The sequence below is a fragment of the Papio anubis genome, chromosome 8 (assembly GCF_008728515.1).
Source record: "Papio anubis isolate 15944 chromosome 8, Panubis1.0, whole genome shotgun sequence".
NCBI lineage: Eukaryota > Metazoa > Chordata > Mammalia > Primates > Cercopithecidae > Papio > Papio anubis.
The window spans coordinates 31,857,331-31,881,906 of NC_044983.1; the positions used below are offsets into that span (position 1 = coordinate 31,857,331).

The 24,576-nt window shown below is 49.0% G+C and overlaps 1 protein-coding gene across 1 annotated transcript; it reads right to left on the reverse strand.

Annotated features, from left to right (window-relative positions):
• Nucleotides 1-1,012: 1,012 nt before the first annotated feature.
• RNF122 (ring finger protein 122) lies at nt 1,013-20,606 on the reverse strand. Its single transcript, XM_003902632.4, has 6 exons — nt 20,165-20,606; nt 12,163-12,319; nt 4,923-4,968; nt 4,621-4,662; nt 2,671-2,753; nt 1,013-2,115 (listed from the first exon to the last, which is right to left on the reverse strand). Exons 1-6 carry the CDS (start codon nt 20,187-20,189, stop codon nt 2,001-2,003), a joined length of 468 nt encoding a protein of 155 aa, XP_003902681.1. The 5' UTR covers nt 20,190-20,606; the 3' UTR covers nt 1,013-2,000.
• Between the last annotated feature and the right edge of the window lie 3,970 nt (nt 20,607-24,576).

Consider the following 24,576-nt stretch of genomic DNA (forward strand, 5'->3'; position numbering starts at 1 on the left):
GTATGGTAGCAATCTAGACCTTTTTAGTTGTGACTAGTTGTGTTAAGGGCACTGACAATTGCTTGAATTACAAGTAGAATTCTTAGTTCCAAGTCTTAGTTGATGGAATGCTGTGATTGAAAATATCGACTTCCTTTAAAAATATGCTAGAAATGAGACAGAGCCTGGTTTAGCAAGGTCTTTTTTTTTTGAGATGGAGTCTCGCTCTGTCGCCCAGGCTGGAGTGCAGTGGCCGGATCTCGGCTCATTGCAAGCTCCGCCTCCCGGGTTCACGCCATTCTCCTGCCTCAGCCTCCCGAGTAGCTGGGACTACAGGCGCCCGCCACCTCGCCCGGCTAGTTTTTTGTATTTTTTTTTAGTAGAGATGGGGTTTCACCGTGTTAGCCAGGATGGTCTCGATCTCCTGACCTCGTGATCCACCCATCTCGGCCTCCCAAAGTGCTGGGATTACAGGCTTGAGCCACCGCGCCCGGCCTAGCAAGGTCTTAATGTACCTTAGTGTTAATCCTAACATACATTGTTCAGCTAGTAATCGAAGATCGATTTTTGTTCTTAAGGATTAGGAACTTTTAGGCTGAGTGCAGTGGCTCACACCTGTAATCCTAGTACTGTGGGTGGCTGAGGTGGGAGGATTGCTTGAGGCAAGGAGTTAAAGACCAGCCTGGGCAACATAGGGAGACCTAGTCTCTACAAAAAATTTTAGAGAATTAGCTAGGTATGTGGCACACGCCTGTGGTCCCAGCTATTTGGGAAGTTAGGTGGGAGAATCACTTGAGCTGGGGAGGTTGCAGTGATCTGTGATTATGCCACTACGCTCCAGCCTCGATGACAGAGTGAGACCTTGCCTCAAAAAGATAAAGAAATTTAAAAAGGATCAGGAACGTGTGTGTGTGTGTGTGTGTGTGTGTGTATGTGTTTGATTTGGGTATGGAGAAGTGAGAAGAGGCAATTCGAGAACTTTTTTCCCTCTATTGGCAGAAAAGGGCCAGGCAGCCACAACCACAAGCAAAAGTAGGTTAGAGAAACTTGTTATTAAATTTATTTTTCTTTAAATATGTAACTTTCTTCCACCCTCACCCACTCCAGGGAGGAACAGAAAATCCCCACCCCCTTCCATTCTGGGGATTTCGTATCTAAAGCCTGAGCGGTGAGGATGAAGTATAAAAATACTATTTACAAAGGGAAGGAAGTATCTGTTGCTTAACCATAGACACCCCCATCCCCACACCCCTTTTGATCCAAAAAAAAAAAAAAAAGGCCCCTGGGAATCCATTTAAGCATAGAACTAGCCCTCCTCTAGAGGGGACCGCAAACCTCAACAGAGAATAGGAAGCTCCGAGATTAACTGAGGAAGAGATTGAATGGATAGCACCGTGGGTCCTGGCAGGGGACGGGCCCTCTCTTACCCTGGAGTCAGCCGGCGCCGGCCAGCCTTTGTTTCCATAGGTCCCATGTAAACATTGACATTTTCCTTTAGGTCCCTGCTCTTGTTTCATACAGAGCCTCCCTCGCCTCCTGTGGAGGTGCTTGGTTCCCTGATCTTTCCTTCCTTCCCTTCTAACCTTCCTCTGGAAGGAGTGGGAAGGGGAGGGAAGGTTGTAGAGAGGGCAGAGCCCATCTCATCCCTTCTGGATCAGGGCAGCTCATCCTCCTAAGGGGAGCCTTGAAAGAGGATGTTCTCCATGTTCTTGATCGGGGTGAATGCCTCCCCCCATTACAGGGACAAGGCAGGTAGACAGTCCAGTACCGGGAGACAGTGGTCTTGATGGGAGAGGCCACCAGCATGGAGTAGCAGGGAAGAAGGCTTCAGGAGGCAGGAAGTGGGGGCACGTCTGGCACTGGTCTCGAACTGAGGGTGGAAACCCAGCCCTAGACCACCCTTCCCATCACCGGGAAAGTGATCATCATCACCCTACAGTCCTGTTGGTTGGAGCTGTGCAGAGGGACCAGGCATCCATGAGGCAAGAGGTCTTCTCCAGGTCTCGGTGTAGTGGCAGCACTCACACCAGTTCATCCAATAGAATCCCAATGTTCTGCGTGGCCTCTGAGGGCCCAGCAATGGGCTTGTTACACATGGGGCAGACACAGCGAACTTCCAGCCATTTCACCAGACACCTGGGAACAAATGAAGAACGGTAATCTCTAACAAGATAGACCACACTGCTCCAGTTGTCTCTCGAAACAAGAATATCCCGTGGTGGCTCACACCTGTAATCCTAGCACTTTGGGAGGCCGAGGCAGGTGTATCACCTGAGGTCAGGAGTTCGAGACCAGCCTGGCCAACATGGTGAAACCCCATCTATACTAAAAATACAAAAATCAGCCAGGCATGGTGGTGGGCACCTGTAATCCCAGCTACTTGGGAGGCTGAGGCAGGAGAATTGCTTGATCCTGGGAGGCAGAGGTTGCAGTGAGCTGAGATCGCACCATTGCACTCCAGCCTAGGCAACAAGAGCAAAACTCCATCTCAAAAAAAAAAAAAAAAAAAAGAAGAAGAATATACCTATCCCTGTCCCAACCTAATCCACCTGGGCTTTGCTCTGTGTTCACGCAGGACCAGGGACATCACTGGCAAGGGGTAAATAGAAAGTGGCAGAGACTGGAAGCTTCCAGAAGATGATCCCTGATTAGTTCTCCTTTGACAGGCACCCTAGACACATTCCCACTTACTTCCGGTGAAAGGCGTGTTGGCATGGGAGCACGCCTAACTCATCCTTCCCTTTGAAGTCTTCCAGACAGACTGCGCAGGTCTGCTGCAGAGAGAAAGGAGCAGGCGTGTGAGGAAACTGGGGAAGCATCTCATTCATTCATCCCCAGACAAGAAAATTAAGCTCTAGCCCAGTCTGTTCTACGAGGCAGGGAAACTTTTTAGCCATCCTTTACAAAACTGTATTGATAGCATGGTAGTCATTAACCACATGGGGCTGTTTAAATTTAAATTAACCAAAATTAGATGAAATTATAAATTCAATCCCTCAGTTACACTCACCACATTTCAAGTGCTCAACAGCCACATGGTGCTAATGGTTTCCACATTGAATGGTGCGAATAAAGAACATTCTTATTATCACAGAAGTTTCCACTGCACTGGAAAGTACTGTCCTAGAGGAATGGTTTTCGGCCGGGCGTGGTGGCTCGCGCCTGTAATCCCAGCACTTCGAGAGGCCGAGGCGGGTGGATCATGAGGTCAGGAGATCGAGACCATACTGGTTAACATGGTGAAACCCTGTCTCTACTAAAAATACAAAAAATTAGCCGGGCATGGTGGCAGGAGCCTATAGTCCCAGCTACTCGGGAGGCTGAGGCAGGAGAATGGCATGAACCTGGGAGACGGAGCTTGCAGTGAGCCGAGATCGCACCACTGCACTCCAGCCTGGGTGATAGAGCGAGACTCCATCTCAAAAAAAAAAAAAAAAGAATGGTTTTCAATCCTTTCTTGCCGAACACATTTGGTGAGGTGGCACTTAATACCAACCAGAGGTAAGGGGGCATAGTATATGTGATCGGTTATGTTCTTTTTTTTTTTTTTGAGATGGAGTTTCACTCTTCTTGCCCAGGCTGGAGTGCAATGGTGCAATCTCGGCTCACCACAAACTCCACCTCCCAGGTTCAAGCAATTCTCCTGCCTCAGTCTCCCAAGCAGCTGGGGTTACAGGCATGCGCCACCACACCCAGCCAATTCTGTATTTTTAATATAGATGGGATTTCACCATGTTGGTCAGGCTGGTCTCGAACTCCTGACCTCAGGTGAGTCACCCACTTCGGCCTCCCAAAGTACTGGGATTACAGGCATGAGCCACCGCGCCCAGCCCAGTGACAGTCCTTAAATCCAGACTTCCCACATCCCTACATATTAACTCCCTTGATCTCAGTTGAATTATTCTCCAAGAGAAGGGCTTGGGAAACATCTGCACTTGCTGAGGTGTACCAGACAAAATGAGGCCATGTCTAGGCGGTCTCATGTTTAGTGGAACTGTGATCCTCCCCGCTCCCAGACAACCACAAACATGCTCGGAGCAGGAGTGTCTGTGGTCATGATCAGGAGCCTTGGGAAATGGATTAGGTGACCTTAGAGGCATAGGTAGGAAAGCAATAGGATATAACTAATTCCTCAAGTCAGAGTTGAGGGGACTCAAAGAATTGGTGTATGGGTGGGAGTCTGGTGGGAGAGAAATGGGAGAGCCATGGGAATCAACACACTAGTCAGATCTAGTCTGTTAAGATGGGGTATACACAAAGGTAAAAGGACCTCATTTTCTATGGTAACAACCAGGACATAGAGGCTGAACATAGGGAAAGTTAGCTGAATTCTGTCTATGGCATGAAAGGGTGTGACCATCCTCCTGGTAAAAATTATGCACTGTGGGATTTCTGGGGCCGTGAGGCACTACTTATCTAAATCCTTCTGTGACCCCTTCATGCCTTCTGCCTGAGGCTGTTCCAGATGTAATCAATTCCACATGTTAATTACTTGCTGAGATGTGTCTATTATTTGGCCAAAGGAGATATGAAAGCATGCACTAAGCAGTTTTCTGAAAAGCGTTCAGGCTGAGAGCTGGAGCGAGGTGTGGTCTGCCTCACCTGCGGGGGCCCTCCTGCATACTCTCCTGGCACACTTACCCCATACAATTGTAACTTCTTGGCATCACCTCTAAGCACCACCTGAAAAGAAAGAGGAGGCATGATGTCCGAAGAATAAACCAACCACTGGGGCCAGCTGGGTAGTATCAACCAATGAAGGGAGTCCCCTGGACTGCCTGGGGCAAGCCAGACTTCAGACACTGAAGGGGGTTAGCCTCAGGGAGGCCCAGAGGTGAGGCCAGGGGGATTCCTGCCCAGGAGAGCCTGAGCCTGCCCTCTTTGCCTCTTCCTATCAGGTCAGGCAGAGAAGGAAGCTTCTAGGGGAATACACAGCACTTTACCTCCTTATATCCGTATCGCTCACTCTGTGCCTGGTTCCGGAGTTTGCTGGGGGAAAGAGAAAAAAAAATTGGAGAAAGCATGTTAAACAGAACGATTCAAAGCAGGAGAGGCTGGCTGGCTGCTTGGGCATTCTTCCGAGGGCAGGGAGGGGTGCTTGTCCCATACACACCACAGGGCATACTTTGGACCTATGCGGGCCAACACGGGTTGATGAAGGACTAAGACTCTTACTCGGGTTTAACAGCCTCAAAATTCACCACCAGGTCTCATACACAGATTGGGGGACCCTCCAGCACAGCACCCCCAAATAGCTCATTCACTCACCCTGCCTTTTTCTGGTCGGCAAATTCCTTCAGTCACCCAAACTGTATAGAAATCAACACTGTGTTTACTGAGTGTGCAGCAGTTAGACAGATAAGCATAAAAGGGTTATTTCTGTTAAGCCAGGATAGCAGGATAAATAAGTCTCTGTTGACCCTGGGGAATTTTCCACACGGAGAACCTAAGTATTCTGGAACCAAAGCACACTCTTCCCTTCACTGTGCCAGACAACACAGACGATGCCTCCTTTGTTTTCTGCTTTTCATTTTAAGCTGGTGGCCTGCATACGGGCTGACTCTCAATGGCCAAAACATGGCATGCCATTTCTAATGGCAATAGCATAATATAATGGTTATGAAGCACTTGCTATGTGTCGCTGGGACACTTAACATATTCATATATGTTCTTAATGATTTCACACTCTAAGAGTGAGATACCTTCGCTTTTATAGGTAAGAAAAATAAAGCCTGGCTGGGTGCGGTGGCTCATGCCTGTAATCACAGCACTTTGGGAGGCCAAGGCAGGTGGATCACTTGAGGTCAGGAGTTCAAGACCAGTCTGGCCAACATGGTGAAACCCCGTCTCTACTAAAAATACAAAATGAGCCGGGCGTGGTGGTGCATGCCTGTAATCCCAGCTACTCGGGAGGCTGAGGCAGGAGAATAGCTTGAACCCGGGAGACGGAGGTTGCAGTGAGCCAAGACTGCGTCACTGCATTCCAGCCTGGGCAACAAGAGTAAAACTCTGTCTCAAAAAAAATAAAAAAAGAAAAAGAAAAATGAAGCTCAAAGAAGTGAATTTATTTGCCCAAACATCACAGAGCTAATTGGTAGAGGAGTCTGGATGTGAATCAAAGTTGGTGTGATGACAGAGTCCAAGCTCTTTACCATATAATGTGGTCTGTTCCCCAATCAGGTGGAATACATCATAGTCCTGAGAATCTGATCTGGTCCTGGGACACACCCTACCTTTTATTAAGTTTACAACTCTGAATGGCTTGCTGTGTAAATGGCCGAGACCATAATTATACACTGGCTTTGGTGCCATATTATTTTCAAGGAAGGGGTGGAGGATCTTCCATGCTGAACTCTGCGGGTGGCTTTAGAATGCCTCCTGTATGTGGGTTGGGTGGGATGGCTCATGCCTGTAATCCCAGCATTTTGGGAGGCTGAGGTGGGCGGATTGCTTGAGCTCAGGAGTTTGAGACCAGCCTGGGCAACATGGCAAAACCCCATCTCTACAAAATATACAAAAATTCACAGGGCAATTCACACGGCATGGTGGCATGCACCTGTAATCCCAGTTAGTTGGGGGCTGAGGCATGAGAATCTCTTGAACCCAGGAGGCGAAGGCTGCAGTTAGCAGAGATCGCACCACTGCACTCCAGCCTGGGTGACGAGCAAGACCCTGTCTCAAAAAAAAAAAAAAAAGCCTCCTGTATGTGTGCTATGGGGGAACCTTATGGGGCTTTTCCTGGTGATCACTTCTTAACACAGTCCTGGGTTATGTGGAAGGAAACATAGAAACCCAGCAAGCCAGGAGAAGCAGGAAACTTCAGTCTGAGGACCAAATCTAGCTCACTACTTGTTTTTGCAGGGTCCACAGGCTAAGAGTGGTTTTTATTCTTAAATGGCTGAAAACAGAAATAAAGAATAATGCCAGATTGCTTGAGGCCAGGAGCTTGAGACCAGCCTGGGTGATACACAGAGAACTTGTCTCTTCAAAAATAAATAAACAAAAGAAAATTAGCCGGGTATGGTGGCGCATGTCTGTAGTCCTGGCTACTTGTGGGGGGCTGAGGCAGAAGGGTCACTTGAGCCCAAGAGTTCAGAGGTTACAATGAGCTAGGATTGTCCCCACTGAACTCCAGGCTGGACAACTGAGTGAGATGCTGTCAGAAAAAATTTTTTAAATAAATAAACAAATGAGTGGATAGATGGATGGCTGACCCAAGTCAAAAAAAGGGAGGCTCCAATCACAAAGAGCCCCAGTGGAAGGGGGTGTGGTGAGAAGCTGAAGCTGCTGCCTGGGTGATGGAAAAGGCAGAAGATGGGGGTAAAGCCAGGCCCGCAACACAGTGCAGGGCAGATAAGATCAGGCTGCCAGCCTCCTCCGTTGTTCCTGATGGGAAGTCAGGTGACCTGGCGAGGTTCATGTTCCTGGAGCCTCTTGAGAGTTCCAGTCCAAGTGGACTCATGCCACAGGCCTGGGCGCTAGGGCAGCACATCCACCATCCCCTCCCCTCCCCCTTCTCCCAACAATATCCTTTCTGCTTAATGCAGGGCTGGGCTAAAGGCCTAAGCAAGGCTCCCACTGTCCCATCCTTCACTTTGCAGACAGCTTCTTGGTCCAGAAAAGGTCTTTGTACATACACATGTGTCTCTGTCCCAATTTCCAAATGAGCAGGGCAGGACATACCCAACGCTTAGGTGGCTACTGTTGTTTGACTGACACTGGGTTCAGCTGAGGTGGAAAGGAAGTGTTCCCATGGACAGGGAGCTCAGAGCTGCCTTGAGGGAGAAAGACACTGTTGCTCTGTTATGAGGTACGTGCAGAGTAAATAAGGAAGTGGTGAAAAGCCTGTGTTTTTAACTGTCTGGGGAATGAGGGACTGCTATGCATCTTTGAGGCACTAATGTCTCACCTGCAACGTGGCTATACTTATGTAGTAGACGCTGTCTTTTTCTGTTTTCTGTACCCCAGGCACCTAGAATACCACTTCTCCACCCCTCATGCCTCTTGTCTGGCTGAATCCTTTAGTGGTTTTGCCCAGGGATCCTCCAAAACTCAGAACAGGGAAGCTTCAGAGCTGCCCCCTCATCCTGCATGTAGATTTCAGCTCAGAAAGAATGAGATCATGATGAAATGTGGCCGAAAAGCTTGCAAGGAAAATAGAGTAAAAAGCAAAAACCCTGGGCAATCCCAGCTGGGGGCCTAGTACCAACCAGTCTGGACAGGTGGCCTTCTCAGCTGTTGGGTAAGCACAGCAACTAAAAATACCCCGATTTCAATGAGACCATTTCTAGCCGCTGCCAGTGGCTCTCCCTTTCCTCTTTTCCCTTTTAGAACAAACAATGCATCCAGGTCCTGAAAATAATGTTTCCCTTCCTGCCTATTTGTACTTCCCCGGCCCCTCCATTCCTGTGTAGGGCAGAGGTCAGCTCTGAGAGAGGGGTAAGAATGAGCGAGGGGCTGGCCTTGGCTGCTGAGCTCACCAGGTCAGGAGCAGTGGGGCCTATTTTGGCTGAGGAGGAAACCGAGAAGCAGGGAGAGGAAGTGGTGGTTTCTGCGCCTGTGTGTCTTTCTATATATAGACATTCACAGGCTACCACGTACCAGTGAGCCTCTGGGACTGTGAAACTTCAGGGTCAGCAGGCTTCAGGCAGGCTACAGAACAGGGCAGGGTGACGCAGGAGCAGATTACTGAAGGAACAGGTGGTGCTGAGTAGCACCACAGTGGGGGCAGCTTTTAGCATCATGTGGTTACTGTTCTGTTTTTTGTGTGTGTGGTTTTTTTTTTTTTAGATGGAGTTTCACTCTTGTTGCCCAGGCTGGAGTGCAATGGCATGATCTTAGCTCACTGCAACCTCCACTTCCTGGGTTCAAGCGATTCTCCTGCCTCAGCCTCCCAAGTAGCTGGGATTATAGGCGCCTGCCACCGCAGCCAGCTAATTTTTGTATTTTTAGTACAGACGGGGTTTCACCATGTTGGTCAGGCCAGCCTCAAACTCCTGACCTCAGGTGATCCACCTGCCTCAGCCTCCCAAAATGCTGGGATTACAGGCGTGAGCCAGCATGCCCGGCCCTGTTCTGTTCTTTGACTATAGCCAAAGAAAAAGAAATCAGCAATCCACAGCTCTCCAGCCTGTCCTTCTGCGAGAACTGACCCTGACCTGCAAGAGGGTGGCCGTGGAGCCTACAGCAACTCCTCTACTTCAAGGAATACGACTCAAAAGGCAAACACTTGGAAGGACTTGGCAAGACCCTAGCTCACCGCTACCAGACTTGTCCACCTCTGTGTCTTCCTCTATGTATCACCTTGGGCAGATCCTAAACTGTCTGGGCATGAAGTTCCTCATTTATAAAGTGGGCTAATACCCAAACTGAGGATTAAGTGAGCTAAATGGTTTATAAAATGGTGACCACAATGCCTGGCCTATGGAAAGTCCTTGGTACAGAGTGGCTAACGGCCAGGCACTGTGGCTCACGCCTGTAATCCCAGCACTTTGGGAGGCTGAGGCAGGCAGATGGCTTGAACTCAGGAGTTTGAGATCACGTTGGGTGACGTGGTGAAACCTCATCGCTACAAAAAAAAATCAAAAAATGATCTACAAAAAATCAAAACATTAGTCGGGCATGGTGGCTCACGCCTGTACTTGGGAGACTGAGTTGGGAGGATGGCTTGGGCCCGGGAGGTGGAGGTTGCAGTGGGCCGAGATCTCACAACTGTGCTCCAGCCTGAGCGACAGAGCAAGACCTTGTCTCAAAAAAAAAAAAAAAAGAGAAAACCTAAGGTCACACCTATTATTGGTTGATTTAGGAAATGAACCCTGGTCACCCACTTCCTAGCCCAGAGTAGTTTTCTCTAGGTCATTTTTGTAGAGATGGAGTTTTGTTCCCCAGGCTGGTTTCAAACTCCTGGACTCAAGCGACTCTCCTGCCTTGACCTCCCAAAGTGCTACAATTACAGGCAAGGGCATGGTGCCTGGCTCAGATGGTCTCTTGAAGCCCTTTGCTGCTTGGCATATGTATGCCTCTGTGTGTGTGTGTGTGGTGGGCAAGGAGAGCAGGGAGGAAAGGGAACAAACAGAGTTAGTTTTACAAACTCCTGTCAGCCTCATCATAAAGAAATCTTTGGTATTTGGTATATCTTCATCCTCTGTCTCCAGGATTTACGTGTGAATTGCTTAACATGGGGGTGCAGGAGTTGGGAGGCTGGTGGTCGGGAAGAATTTGAGGAAAAAAACAGCCTTCAGGAAAGGGGAGGAGACATGAAGAGAGAAGAGATACCAGAAATCTACCCTTACCTCCACTTAATGGTTAGATGTAATCTTCAGACCCAATTGTACAAGAGGGAAGATAAACCAGTATCTCCTCTGCATAGATTTTTACATGGAAAATTCCAGTTTCAGGGACCTATGTGAAAAGTTCTGAGAAAGAACAGGTCCAAGGTAGCACCTGGGAGTGGTGGGGAGATGTGCCGACAGCACTTCCCCTTCTTAGAGGGAGCTCTTCCAGCCTTGGGGAAGATGGACTAGTACCTGCCTCTCTTGTAGCTGCCTTCCAGCAAAGCACTCAAACCCAGACGGGCATTTTAGGAATAAAGCCAGCAAAGCCTTTTCCTTAATCTTAATTTAATCTTCTTAAATTATTTGACCCGTCACCAGCCCAGACCCCAGCTGATGTCTACCCAAGCATCTGGTAATGTGTGGGTGGCGGGGGAGACAGCTGATGGCCACAATGGCCCTAAAGACTACTACCATGCCCTACTGGCCAGGGATGTTCAATATTCTCCAAGGCACAGAAGAGTCCCACACAATGAGGAATTGTCAATGCCAACAGTAAACCCCAGTCAGAAACACTACTACTTTGATTCCCATTCTAAATACCAGTCATGCTCAAAATTTTTTATAGAAAACAGCCACCAGAGGCTAAGCACAAGGGTTCATGCCTGTAATCCCAGCACTTTGGGAGGCCAAGGCGGGTGGATGACTTGGACTTGAGGTCAGGAGTTCGAGACAAGCCTGGCCAACATGGCAAAACCCCGTCTCTACTAAAAATAAAAATTAGCTAGGCATGCACCCGTAATTCCAGCTCTTAGGGAGGCTGAGGCAGGAGAATCGCTTTAACCCAGGAGGTAGGGGTTGCAGTGAGCCAAGACTGTGCCACTGCACTCCAGCCTGGGTGATGAAGTGAGACACCATCTCAAAAACAAAACAAAACAAAACAAAACAAAAACCAGCCACCAGTTCCCAAGTCCTTCAGCAGGAGACAGAGAAAGCGTTCCTGGAGGGTGAAGAGCCCTGCTAAACTCCAGGTCTTCCTCTGGATCCCTAAGCAATTAAGAATAAATGATAGTTCTTTAGGTTTTTTTTTGTTTTATTTTTTTCCACTCTCAAAAATAAGAGCTTATAAGGCAGAATAAGCAAGTAGCTCTGGCCGGGTGTGGTGGCTCACGCCTGTCATCTCAGCACTTTGGGAGGCCGAGGTGGGTGGATCACTTGAGGTCAGGAGTTCGAGACCAGCCTGGTCAACATGGTGAAACCCCATCTCTACTAAAAATACAAAAATTAGCCAGACATGATGGCATGCGCCTGTAATCCCAGCTACTCGGGAGGCTGAGGCAGGAGAATTGCTCGAACCCGGGAGGTGGAGGTTGCAGTAAGCTGAGATCGCACTACTGCACTCCAGCCTGAGCATCTCAAAAAAACAAAACAAAACAAAAACCAAGTAGCTCTCTAGACACTGGCTTGCTTCCTAATATTAGTATCTGGAGGGCTAACAACAGGTCCCAGGAGGGCAAAGGAACATGATGCTGGCATAACTGATGCCCACCTTTCCCGACCACCCAAAGGGCATGAGTAGGAATAGAGACAGACAGACAAGGAAAGGACTGCTAACTTTATGACTCAGTCACACAGAAATTCTAGGCAACCTTAGAATAACTGGCGAGGTGGTGGGATGCAGCGCAACCCGTGGTGACCTTATATGCTCAGGAACAACTTGATAGGCTGATGTAAATAGAAACATCAGACCCTCAGGGGCCTAGAGAAAAGCAGGCTCAGCCATGTCCTCAAAGCGGTGCCTCCAGTATAAGACTGGTGACTCTGCTGTGGGATCCTCACTCAGCTTACCCCACAGCCCTGGTGTCCTCCCTCCTGCTGGACTCCCACCCCGCTCAGCCAGGGATCCACGTACCTGATAAAATAGCAGCAGAAGATAAGGCTGAGCATGAAGACAAAAATGCCCGTGCCGAAGATAACCATATAGATGTTGAGCGGAAGGTCTTGGAAACTGATGGGTGGCATGGAGCAGGACTTGTTGGTGCTAACCAGTCCCAGGCCACAGAAACACCCTGCAAAGGGAGAGGAAAAAAAAAATCATTAGGGTTGGAAATTTACTGCTGGGCTGATGGCACTGTGTCAGCAGGATAGAAATAATTGGCAGGCTCTGCGCACCTAAGCCTCAGATTCAGTGGCTCCAGTTTTATATCCTAGTTCTAACACTTACTAGCTATGTAATCTTGAGTAAATCTGATCTACAAAATTGAATACTATCCAAAATACTTAAAACAATATCCCCATCTAAGAAATAATAAATTCAGGCAAGCTGGGTGCAATGGCTCACGCCTGTAATCCCAGTACTTTGGAGAGGCTGAGGCAGGTGATCTCTCGAGGCCAAGACTTCAAGACCAGCCTGGGCAACACACAAGACCCCATCTCTACAAAAAATAATAGAAAAATTAGCTGGGCATGGTAGCGCATGTACTACCATGTAGTCCCAGCTACTCAGGAAGCTGAGGTGGGAGGATCACTTGAGCCCAGGAGTACAAGGCTGCAATGATTGGTGATTACACCACTGCACACCAGCCTGGGTGACAGCGTGAGACCCAATCTCTATTTAAAAAAAAAAAAAAAAAAAAAAAGAATTTAGGCAATGAGCAGAAACTGGAGAACTTAATTCTATCAGGTCAGAACCCATATAACCTTAGCTGAGAAATTACTATTTGGGTTCTAACTCTTCGCTCCCTAGCTAGCCATATGACCTTCAAGAAGTTACCTCTAAGCTTCACTTTGTTATATAAAAACAAGCAAAATAGAGAGAGGACTAAAAATGAGTGTGTAAGAAATATGCTTTGTAAATTGCAAAGGACAATTGCAAAGGTCATTTGTCATTATTAAGCCACCTGCTCCAGAAGACAAGCTGTGCCAGGACTAGAATAGAAATTGTTCACTCCAAGTCCTGGGCCAGCATTCCAGAAAGTGGCGATGGGGGTGGGGAGGAGGTTGCAACTTCCCTTACTGTGGTCACCTTCCCTCTTTCTACTCAAAGCCTCAATGTGCGGTCCCAATGGCAACAGCATCCTCTGGGAGCTTTTTAGAAACGTACACTCTCGGGTCCATCCCAGCCTACATGAATCAGGACCTATGCTTTTTTTTTTGAAACAGAGTCTCGCTCTGCTGCCCAGGCTGGAGGGCAGTGGTGCGATCTCGGCTCACTGCAACCCCTGCCTCCCAGGTTCAAGAATCCCAGATTGTCCTGCCTCAGCCTCCCGAGTAGCTGGGATTATAGGCGCATGCCACCATGCCTGGCTAATTTTTGAATTTTTAGTAGAGATGGGGTTTCACCATGTTGCCCAGGCTGGTCTTGAACTCTTGACCTCAGGCGATCCACCCAACTTGGACTCCCAAGGTGCTGGGATTACAGGCATGTGCCACGGAACTCAGCCAGGACCTACGTTTTAACAAGCTCCTCAGGTGATTCCCCTGCACATTCAGTTTGAAAAGCACTGGCCAGCCACTAGATGCGTCCCTTCTCACAGGACTCAGGGATAAATACTGACTGGCCTACCCATCATGATAGTCACTTCTCCCTTTCCCCCTTGCCAGTATTTGATGTTCAGGTGGGTATGTGACCAGGTTCTGAGCAAAGAAACAAAGAGATCTGCTGGAAAAGGAACTTCGTTTGTTTTTGGAGACGAGGTCTCACTCTGTCCCTGCAGGCTGGAGCGCAGAGGTGTAAACATGCCTCACTGTAGCCTCCAAGTCCTGGCCTCAACGAGATTCTCCTGCCTCAGCCCCACAAAGTGCTGGGACTATAGGCATGAACCTATAGTCATAGCGGGGGGCCGGGGGGATCATGTCTCTCAGAGACACCTAGAATTGTGATAGCCAAGCTATAGCTGGAAAGAGAGCAGCCCAGTAGAAAGTCAAATGACTTGACCAGGCGTGGTGGCTGGTGGCTTATGCCTGTAATCCCAGTACTTTGGGAGCCCGAGGTGGATGGATGGCTTGAGGTCAGGAGTTTGAGATCAGCCTGGCCAACATGGTGAAACCCCATCTCTATTAAAAAATTAGCTGGGCATGGTTGCACACATCTGTAATCCCAGCTAATCCGGAGGCTGAGGCAGGAGAATCACTTGAACCTAGGAGGCAGAGGATGCAAGCGAGCCGACATCGTGCCACTATACTTCAGCCTGGGAGACAGGGAAAGACTCCATCTAAAAAAAAAAAAAAAAAAGTAAAGTAAAATGGCTGAGGATGGCAGAAGGGAAAGGGAAAGAGAGGAGTCCTTGATGAATGAGAGAGCTGGAATTTGCTGTCCATTGCTACACCCTAAGCATATTCTCATGCTATCAATTTAATCTTTGTACTGCCACAGTAAAGGTTACTTCCCCCACCAATGGGAAAAAGACTCAATCATTTAGTAACCTGCCCACAGTCAAATAGCTAGGAAAGCCCAGCTCCAAAGGGTTCTCTGTACCCAGGCCTTGGGTTTCAGGCACTTTCCTGACATCTTGGAGCCAGATGCGTTCACATGCCACAGAATTCTATACGCTAACGACCAGTGCTACCACAACTCAGCAGAACGCTGGCTTGAAAGACTGGAAGCCAACTTGGACATCAGTCCTCTTCATCCCTTACTGATGAGTATACAACGAGCCTCCATTCAAACCTCTTTCAGACTGTGTCCAATTCTACTGCCACAGCCCTATTGCAAACACTCATCACCTCCTACTGTTTCCCAGTTGATGTCATCCCTGTTTCTAGTTCCTTCTCTCATTTACCCCACACGCCTGACACATCCTCCTAGTTGCTCTTTTTTTTCTTCTTCATTTTTTCTTTGGAAAGAGTCTTGCACTGTATCACCCAGGCTAGAGTGCAGTGGCACTATCTTGGCTCACTGTAACCTCCGCCTCCTGGATTCAAGCAATCCTTCTACCTCAGCCTCCTGAGTAGCTAGGACTACAGGTGTACACCACCACACCTGGCTAGTTTTTGTATTTTTAGTAGAGACTGGGTTTCACCATGTTGGACAGGCTAGTCTTGAATACCTGACCTCAAGTGATCCACTCGTCTGGCCTCCCAAGAAAGTGCTGGGATTACAGTGCATGAGCCACTGTGCCCTTCTTGTTTTGTTTTGATCTTGTATTTTCCAAACTCATGACTGGCTTCAAGTCCTCCTAAAACATTCACCCTGTCCCTTCACAACTTCCTACTTAAAAGTTCTCAAATACTATCCCACGTGGGTCAGTCTTTTTCACTATTTTTTGTCCCACCTTGTCCTTACCTGCTTCCCTTTGTTCACACAGCTTTCCCTGCCTGAAACGCTCTCTCTGAGGCCCATCAAGCCTGTGATAGTCCAATAACCTCTCTTCCTTGAACTCTACAGCACTCATGACCTCCATCATTTGTTCTGGCCCCTGCTTACTCAGTAACTGTCTTACATCATTCAGTTACTGTAACTCAAATGTGCACTAATCATTGATTATATGATAAGTACTATTATAAGAAAGCAGAGACTGGGTGTGGTGGCTCACACCTATAACTCCAGCACTTTGGGAGGCTGAGGCAGGAGGACCGCGTGAGGCCAGAAGTTCAAGACTAACCTAGGCAACACAGTAAGACCCCACCTCTACAAATAATAATAATGATAAATTAGCTGAGTGTGGTGGTAAGTGCCTGCAATCCCAGCTACTCGGGAGGCTGAGATGGGAGAATCACTCGAGTCTGAAAGGTCGAGGCTGCAGTGAGCCACGATTACACCATTGCACTTGGCATGGGCCATAGAGTAAGACCTTGTCTCAAAAAAAAAAAAGAAAAAAAAAGGACAGAAGAATGATTAGATGATCTTACCACATAGGAAAAAAAGACACAAAGTGAGGCTCAGGCCAGGCGTGGTGGCTCACGCCTGTAATCCCAGCATTTTGGGAGGCCGAGGTGGGCAGGTCACCTGAGGTCGGGAGTTCGAGACCAACCTGGCTAATATTGTGAAACCCTATCTCTACTAAAATACAAAAATTAGCTGGGTGTGGTGTCTGGCATCCGTAATCGCAACTACTCGGGAGGCTGAGGCAGGAGAACTGCTTCAACCTGGGAAGCGAAGGTTGCAGTAAGCCAAGATCGTGCCACTGTACTCTAGTCTGGGCAACAGAGACTCCCATCTCAAAAAAACAAAAAAAACAAAAAAAACAAAAAAACCTGGGCATGGTGGTGCACGCCTGTAGTCCCAGCTACTTGAGAGGCTGAGGCAGGAGAATCAGTTGAACCTGGGAGGCAGATGCTGCAGTGAGCTGAGATTGTACCACTGCACCCCACGCTGGGCGACAGAGCGAGACTCCATCTCAAGAAAAATTTTAAAAAGCCTGAACCTCCTAGGTTTGCTGACTCCAACTTGGACTTTTGTATATTCTCCAGTGTCCGGACTAGCCTAGAGTTTGGCTTGTTCTCAATAACTAGTTAACAGATAAATAATTCCCCATTTGCTTAAAATAACCTGGTCCCCTTGGCAAAACCTCCCACTTCAAAGCAGCAGGACTGATGTTTGGGAAAACTGCCCAGAAACTGCCCTCCGCTAATGGATCACCAGTCAACCAGCGAGTATGATTGAGGGCTTGCTTTATGCACTGACCTACACATTGTGGGAAAACAGAAAGTAAAAGTTCTTATTCTGAAAGACTTTTTGATTAAGTTGAAATGAAAGAAATAATTAGCTACTAAACTTTGCTGTGCCCAACAGGAAGTCCCTTGTGTCTAGGCTCCAGCAGGGGTTAGAGAGAAAGTGGTTTTCACCACCACTCCCACCCAAATATTTACTTTCTGTGGGTCAAAGAAGAACAATTTTCCATGAGGACATCATGGCAGACTGGCTAGAGTGACAAACTTCAGTCTATGCTGGAAAAGGGCCTTAGGACTTCCCTTCCAACGAGACCTGGTACTCCCAGCTGTCTTCTCACCTCCTTCCTCAGCAGTATTTGATGTTACAAGAGGGTCTAACTCCCTATCTGCCTTAGTTCTTCCAGGCACCATTTATGAGCTGAAACCTCCTTTGGTTTCCAGTCCTGGGAACTTGCAAAACCTGGTCAGAGCTATTACAGAGGATATCTGTGCACTCCACAAGCACGATGGCCCCCCATAAGTCTTCTGATCAGTTTATCCCCACCATCTTATCCCGTCTGATAAAGGCTTCCCCTTTATCTCCCCACTGATTGAATCAGTGAGCTTGGTATTTTACATGTTAAAGAGGTTGGTGGGAAGAGCGTAGTCAAGAGGAGATGGTTCACTTGCTTGTGTTACTATTAAAGAAACGGCAAAATATTTGGTCAAAAGCTGACATTGCAGTAAAGTTTTTCTTTAAAACTATATAAGGACAGAGAATACCAGCCCCAGAAAAGAGGGACTCCAGGTAGTTTTTGAAGGCGTGGGGGAGGGGTTGCTTCTTCACTGGAGTCAAAGGACAGGATCTCTCAGTCACTTTTCTAAGAAGTGCAAAGAGGGCCAGACGAGGTGGCTCCTGCATGTAATTCCGGCATTTTGAGAGTCTGGTGGGAGGATTGCTTGAGCCCAGGAGTTAAAGACCAGCATAGGCAATGTAGTGAAACCCTATCAGTAAAAGTAAATTAATTAATTAAAAATTAGCCAGTAGCCAGGTGTGGTGGCACACACCTATGGTCACAGCTATGCTGGAAGGCTAAGGCAGGAAGATCCCCTGAGCCTGGGAGTGGGAGGCTGCAGTGAGCCATGATCATGCCACTGCACTCCAGCATGGTTGTCAGAGTGAGACCCTCTCTCAAAAAAACATTAAAATGGGCTGGGCACGGTGGCTCATACCTGTAACTCCAGCACTTTGGGAGGCTGAGGCGGGTAGATCACCTGAGGTCAAAAGTTCAAGACCAGCCTGACCAACATGGAGAAACCCCATCTCTACTAAAAATACAAAATTAGCCGGCCGTGGTGATACACGCCTGTAATCCCAGCTACTCGGGAAGCTGAGGCAGGAGAATCACTTGAACCTGGGAGGTGGAGGTTGTGGTGAACAGAGATCGAACCATTGCACTCCAGCCTGGACAACAAGAGTGAAACTCCATCTCAAGAAAATAATAATAATAAAAAAAAAAGAGCAGCAAGTCTAAAACCTGATATGAAAGGGGGCTGCCCAGAAAGGGCAGTGTTACTAACAGCTGCCTCATTTCTCCCTAAGTCTCTGTTCCATTGTCTCCGCCAACCTATGAAAGCGTTGACATCAGAATGTCTCATCTCATCTGGCAGGCTGGGAGCAGGAATGACGTCAGACAAGGGCTGGCCAAGAAAGACCAGGGGATCTGGGAACTGCTTCTCTTTCCCAGCCAACGGGAATCTTTCCCAGATGCTAGGATGCACGGGCCTTCCTCAACCCCCATCCTCTGCCCCCTCTCCCACAAAACCGCCTATCACATACGGCTTGGTTCATTTTCAGGAAATGAGATCTGATCAGCAAAAGAAGGAAGGCGGGGTAGGGGGACGTGGGGTATACATGCTACCCAAACCGTGCCTTAAAACAAAGCCTCTTGACATAATTAATCCAAGATCTGGCAGAAGTACTCTCAAGAATGATTTTTTTTTTTCCCTTGTAACTAGCTTGCTTGCCATACTGAGAGATAAGACCAGCTGCTTCCCATCTCTCTCTCCCAGAAACTCTCCAAGCATCGGAACAACGCGGTCAAGAGTGGGACCCCAGGGGGGCTGGAGGGGGTGGGGTGGGGGGCGATTAGTATCCAAGGTTTTGAAGTGTCCCGCTCGGAAACACCTACATTTGGGTAGCTGGCTGAGGAATCAGACTCCAGCCTAACCCAGTATCACCTGAACCTCCAAAAAGCCTCAGGTGAAATGAACTAACTTAGAAGCATCACCCAGGCCTGGGGAGAAATGGGGCGAGGGGTTGTCGGGTCTGGAGGTGCGGCCTTCACTTGGGCTCAGGAGCAGACACCCCAATCCGGCTTTGGGGCCAGAAAGCACGGCTCCCGCCAGGCCAGCCTGGCATCCCAGGGACAGCCGGGAGCGGAGCTCTCTGCAAGGGTTTATCAACTCAGGAAAACGGCTTTTTTTTTTTTTTTTTTAATGTAGTTTCATTCTTGTTGCCCAGGCTGGAGTGTAATGGCACGATCCTGGCTCACTGCAACCTCCACCTCCGGGGTTCAAGCGATTCTCCTGCCTCAGCCTCCCAAGCAGCTGGGATTACAGGCATGCGCTATCACGCCCAGCTAATTTTGTATTTTTAGTAGCGACGGAGTTTCTACGTGTTGGTTAGGCTGGTCTCGAACTCCCGACCTCAGGTGATCCGCCCGCCTCGGCCTCCCAAAGTGCTGGGATTACGGGCGTGAGCCACCGCGCCCGGCCGAAAGCGACTCTTTAATCCAGTCTTCCACAGGCACTAAGCCACCCCAGCAGCCCATGGGAAACCAACAAAGCCAGAGGAAGCCACCCCCGCGCCCCGTCCCGCACGCTGCACGGTATACATATTTACAATAGCCTGCAAAGTTTCAGGCCGGGAACTTGAGCTCCCTCTAGGAGATCCCAGCCCGAGCGCGGATTTAATTCTCCTGCAACAACCACAACAAAGAACAGAGTTTGAGCGCACAAAGGCAGGGGATGGGGGTAGAAGAGCGGGGCCGCCACACAAAGGCCGGGAACCCCTCGGCTCCCACGCCCCTGGCCCGCCGCCCGTCCGGAGGCCCCTTCCAGGCCCTGGAGTGAAACCTGGATAGTTTCAAATTCCGCGCTGTGCAGAACAGAGTGGGGCGCCAGGACGCCTTCTCGACCGTCCCATTTCAGGAGAAACTTGGTCCCCGAGGGAGGACCAGCGCGCTGCTGTCCGACCTTGCGCCTCGCGCCGCGGCTCCCACCAGCCCCACGTAGGCTCGGCCCTCGCCCTGGGGACTCACCGTTACACCACTGGAATGGGTGCATCAATGAAGTCGCGGTTGGCTTCCTAGGGCGAACGGACGCAGGCGGGGTGCCAGGAAGGCGGGGTGGGAGCACTAGTGGCGTGAGGGGCCGCAGGCGGGGTCGGGGCAGCGCGCTGCAGCCGCCCTGCTGGAGAAGTCGAACTCCCTCCGGAGTGGGGGGCTTTGGCAAGGCCGGTGTTCAGCCCAACAAAGAGGGACGAGGAGGAAACAAACAAAGTCCCGCGGAGCAGAGTCGCACGGAGCGCACGCGCCAAGGGCCCCTGGCTGGGGGAATGTGGGGCACCGCGGGGCGGGGGTGCCCGGGCGGCAGAAGCCCTCGGCCGGGGGAGGAGGGAAAACCTTTGCCGGAGGTACAGCTCGGGTTCAGTAGCGCGGAGGTGAGCTGGCTGGGGTTCCGAAACTGACACCCGGCGGTGCACACCCCCTCCCTTTTACTGCTCCCACCAGCCCCCCAGGAAAACTCCGCCCCTTGTTCGTCACCCGCCCTCCGACCAATCGGAGCCTTTCTCCTGCCCCCGGCTATTATTTGCAGGCCCGCCCTCCCTTCCCTGGAAGCCGGGAGGATCTTCGCACGGTGGGTCCCTCCCACTTCGTCTTGCCAGGCCTGGGGAAACTTCCGTCTGCACAGAAGGGAGCTGCGACGTGCGATGCCCCGGGGTGGGGGCCCGCCTTCTGCCCAGGGACACCAAAGCAAAGGAACAATTACTGACACGTTGTTTTCCGCCTACAGATCTGTTATTTATTTACTTAGGTATTTGGAGGCAGAGTCTCCCTCTATCGCCCAGGCTGGAGTGCAGCTGCACGATCTCAGCTCACTGCAACCTCCGACTCTCGGGTTCAGGTGATTCTCCTGCCTCAGCCTCCGGAGTAGCTGGGATTACAGGCGCTCACCACCATGCCCAGATAATTTTTGTATTTTTAGTAGCGACGGACGGGGTTTCGCCATGTTGGACAGGCTGTTCTGGAACTCCTGGCCTCAAGTGATCCTCCTGCTTCAGCCTCCCAAAGTGCTGGGATTAGAGGCCTGAACCACCGCGCCCGGCCCTCTTTTTCTTTTTTGAGTTACAGTCTTGCTCTGTCACTCAGCTGGAGGGCAGTGGCGCAATCATAGCTCACTGCAGCCTCCAACTTCTGGGCCCAAGCCGTCCTGCCACCTTAGCCTCCCAAAAGAACCTGGGACCGCAGGTGCCTGCTACCAAGCCCAGCCACTTTTTCATTGTTTTGTATAGATGAGTGGTCTCACTGTGCTGCTCAGGCTGGTCTCAAGTGATTCTGCCGCCTGAGCCTCCCAGATTGCTGGGATTATAGGCATGAGCCGTGGCGCCCAGGACATTTCATTTCTTAATTAGATAATTACAAAAGCTTCCTAACTGGCCATTCTGATTCTAGTCTATAGCTCAGACTTTAGAGCCTACAAGAATCACTCCTACCTTTGAGATGTAACGTGCGGATTCTCAGGCCTTGAGCCCAGATATTCTGATTCAATAAAGGGTGGACTCAGAAATTTTCATTTTAATGTGCCTTGTCTTCCCCACCCCTCAGATTCTCATGCGTCTATTGAAAGAAACAGTGCTCTGATTTCACTCTCAAGTTCATCCCTTCCGGTCACAGTTATCTTTCTAAAATGTAAATCTGAACGTTTCTTTGCTTAATAACATTTGTTGGTCTCCAGTGTTTACAGAATAAAATTCTGTAAACTAGAGTGTGATATTCAAAGTGTTTCAGTCTAGACTCACTCCTATAATCTCAAAACTTTGGGAGGCTGAGGTAGACGGTTTGCTTGAGCTCAAGAGTTTGAGACCATTCTGGGCAACATGGTGAAGCCACATGTATAAAAAACACAAAAATTAGCTGGGACTGGTGGTGCGCACCTGCGGTCCCAGCTACTCTGGTGGCTGAGGTGGGAGAATCATTGGAGTTCAAGAAGTTGAGGATGCAGCTGCAGTGAGCTGTGACGGTGCCACTGCACTCCAGCCTGGGCGACAGAATGAGACTACTCTGTTTCAAAAAAAAAAAATTTTTAAATAAAGTGTTTCAGTCTAGCCTTATTTGTTTCAGTCTTCCTCATACTCAAATACTCCCCTTCAGCACACACTATTCATCAGCCTTGTTGTTACTCTTCCTTGAACATAGTCTGTGTATATTCTTTCTGTTCTGTTGTTTTTATTTATTTAGAGACAAGGTCTGGTTCTGTTGCCCAGGTTGGAATGCAGTTGTGTGATCTTGGCTCACTACAGCCTCCACCTCCTGAGTTCAAGCCATCCTCCCACCTCAGCCTCCCGAGTAGCTGGCACTACAGGCACTCACCACTATGCCCGGCTAATTTTTTTTATTTTTTTATTTTTTTATTTTTTTATTTTTTTATTTATTTTTTGTAGAGACTGGGTTTCACCACATTGCCCAGGCTGGTGGCAAACTCATGAGCTCAGGCTATCTGCCTGCTTTGGTCTCCCAAGTGCTGGGATTAATGGGGTACGCTATACATGTGTAGGGCTGGGGTTGTATCAGAACTCTACCTTCTTCTCAATTTTGCCGTGAACCTAAAACTATGCTGAAAAATAAAGTTTTTTTAAAAAAGTGTGCATAATGGTAACTTATCCAATAGTTCTTTCTATTCATTGGCTCAGGGGAGAGGTGTGATGGGTGATCCTAATTTTATTGAGGCTCTCCTGCTAAGTGCCTCCAGCACCAGACTGTGAAAGAAGGAGAGCCTCTGAAGGGGAAATTGACAGGAAGTGAGGAACACCTCCCATCCCATTCCCCTTTGGACCAGAGGTTCTTGGTAGGAAAACACCCTTAAAGGTAGGAACGATGGAAATTCTTTTTTTGAAATGGAGTCTTGCTCTGTGTTGCCCAGGCTGGAGTGCAGTGGCTTGATCTCAGCTCACTGCAACCTCTGCCTCCCGGGTTCAAGTGATTCTCCTGCCTCAGCCTCCTGAGTAGCTAGGATTACAGGTGCAACAATTTATATTTTAAGCATGATATTTTAAGAATTCAATAAGATCTCCCGAGGCACTTAAGGACTCCAATTTGGAAAAACTGGTGTATCCCTTCACACTCTCCTCACCTCGTCCCTCCTGGCCTGTGTGGCCACAGCATCTCAACTGATGGTTGACATTGGGAGTTATATGTTGGTAGAAGGGCTTTGGTTCTGGGCATCTTTGAAATGATTGGTTCAGTCCCAGCATTTTCCTGGACTGAAGGGTTCTATGGAAGATAAGCTGATTTCTCACATAATGTCAACTAAATTTAGATCTCTCACTCCTCCACCCTCACCACCAGGTGACTCAGCTCCACCTGAGTCAGGAAGACCACTTGATAAATATGAAGTAGAAATATGTTTCTAGGATGGGTGTGGTAGCTCACATCTGTAATCTCAGCACTTTGAGAGGTTGAGGTGAAGGAGCTTGAGCCAGGAGTTGGAGACCAGCCTGGACAACATAGCAAGACCCCATCTCTACAAAAAATAAAAATCAGCTGGGCATGGTGACACATGCCTGTAGTCCCAGCTACTCCAGAGGCTAAGTTGTTCAAGGCTGCAGTGAGCTATGATTGTGCCACTAGACACCAGCCTGAGCAACAGAGCAAGACGAAAAGAAAAGAAAAGAAAGAAATATGTTTTAAAATCTTCTGTGGAAAGAGAAAAAATACTAAACCTCCGGAAAAACTTTTTTTTAATTAATTAATTTCTTATACAGGGTCTTGCTCTGTCACCCAGTGGTGCAGTGGTGACATCTCTACTCACTGCAACTTCCACCTCCCAGGCTTAAGCGATCCTCCCACCTCAGCCTCCTGACTAGCTGGGACTACAGGCACATACTACCAGGCCTGGCTAATTCTCTGGGGTTTTGCCATGTTGCCCAGGCTGGTCTCAAACTCCTGAACTCTGGCAATCCCTCGGCCTTGGCCTCCCAAAGTGCTGGGATTACAGGCAGGAGCCACCATGCCTGGCCTAGAAAGGCTTCTCAGGAGTCAAGGGATTCTTTTTATTCCCACTGCCTGACTCCAGCTTCCTCTTAGACACTCCGTGAGACCCCCTCGTTTTAAGGCCTTGTGAACAGTAGAGAAACCCTCTGGAGAGAGGCAGTCAATTCTGTGGAGGTGCATGGGGGAAGAGGCCTGAATCACCTCCTTTCATCTTTAGTAAAATACCTTCTTTCATGGGCCTCCAAGTGCGGCCCGATAATGTAGCACAGAGAATGCTAACCATGGTTGGTTATAAAAAATGATAAATGACTGGAGGCCATGGCTCACACCTGTAATCCCAGCACTTTGTGAGGCCAAGGTGGGCAGATTGCTTGAGCTCAGGAGTTCAAGACCAGCCTGGGTAACATGGCAAAACCCCATCTCTACAAAAGGTACAAAAATTAGCTGGACGTGGTGGAGTG

Excerpts from the sequence above, each read along its gene's own strand:
- RNF122 (XM_003902632.4), bottom strand. The coding sequence starts at position 20,189 with ATGCACCCATTCCAGTGGTGTAACG. Across the intron at positions 4,969-12,162 it reads TTCTGCTGCTATTTTATCAG|CAAACTCCGGAACCAGGCAC; the intron begins GTACGTGGATCC and ends TCTTTCCCCCAG. Across the intron at positions 2,754-4,620 it reads AGAAGTTACAATTGTATGGG|CAGACCTGCGCAGTCTGTCT; the intron begins GTAAGTGTGCCA and ends TTCTCTCTGCAG.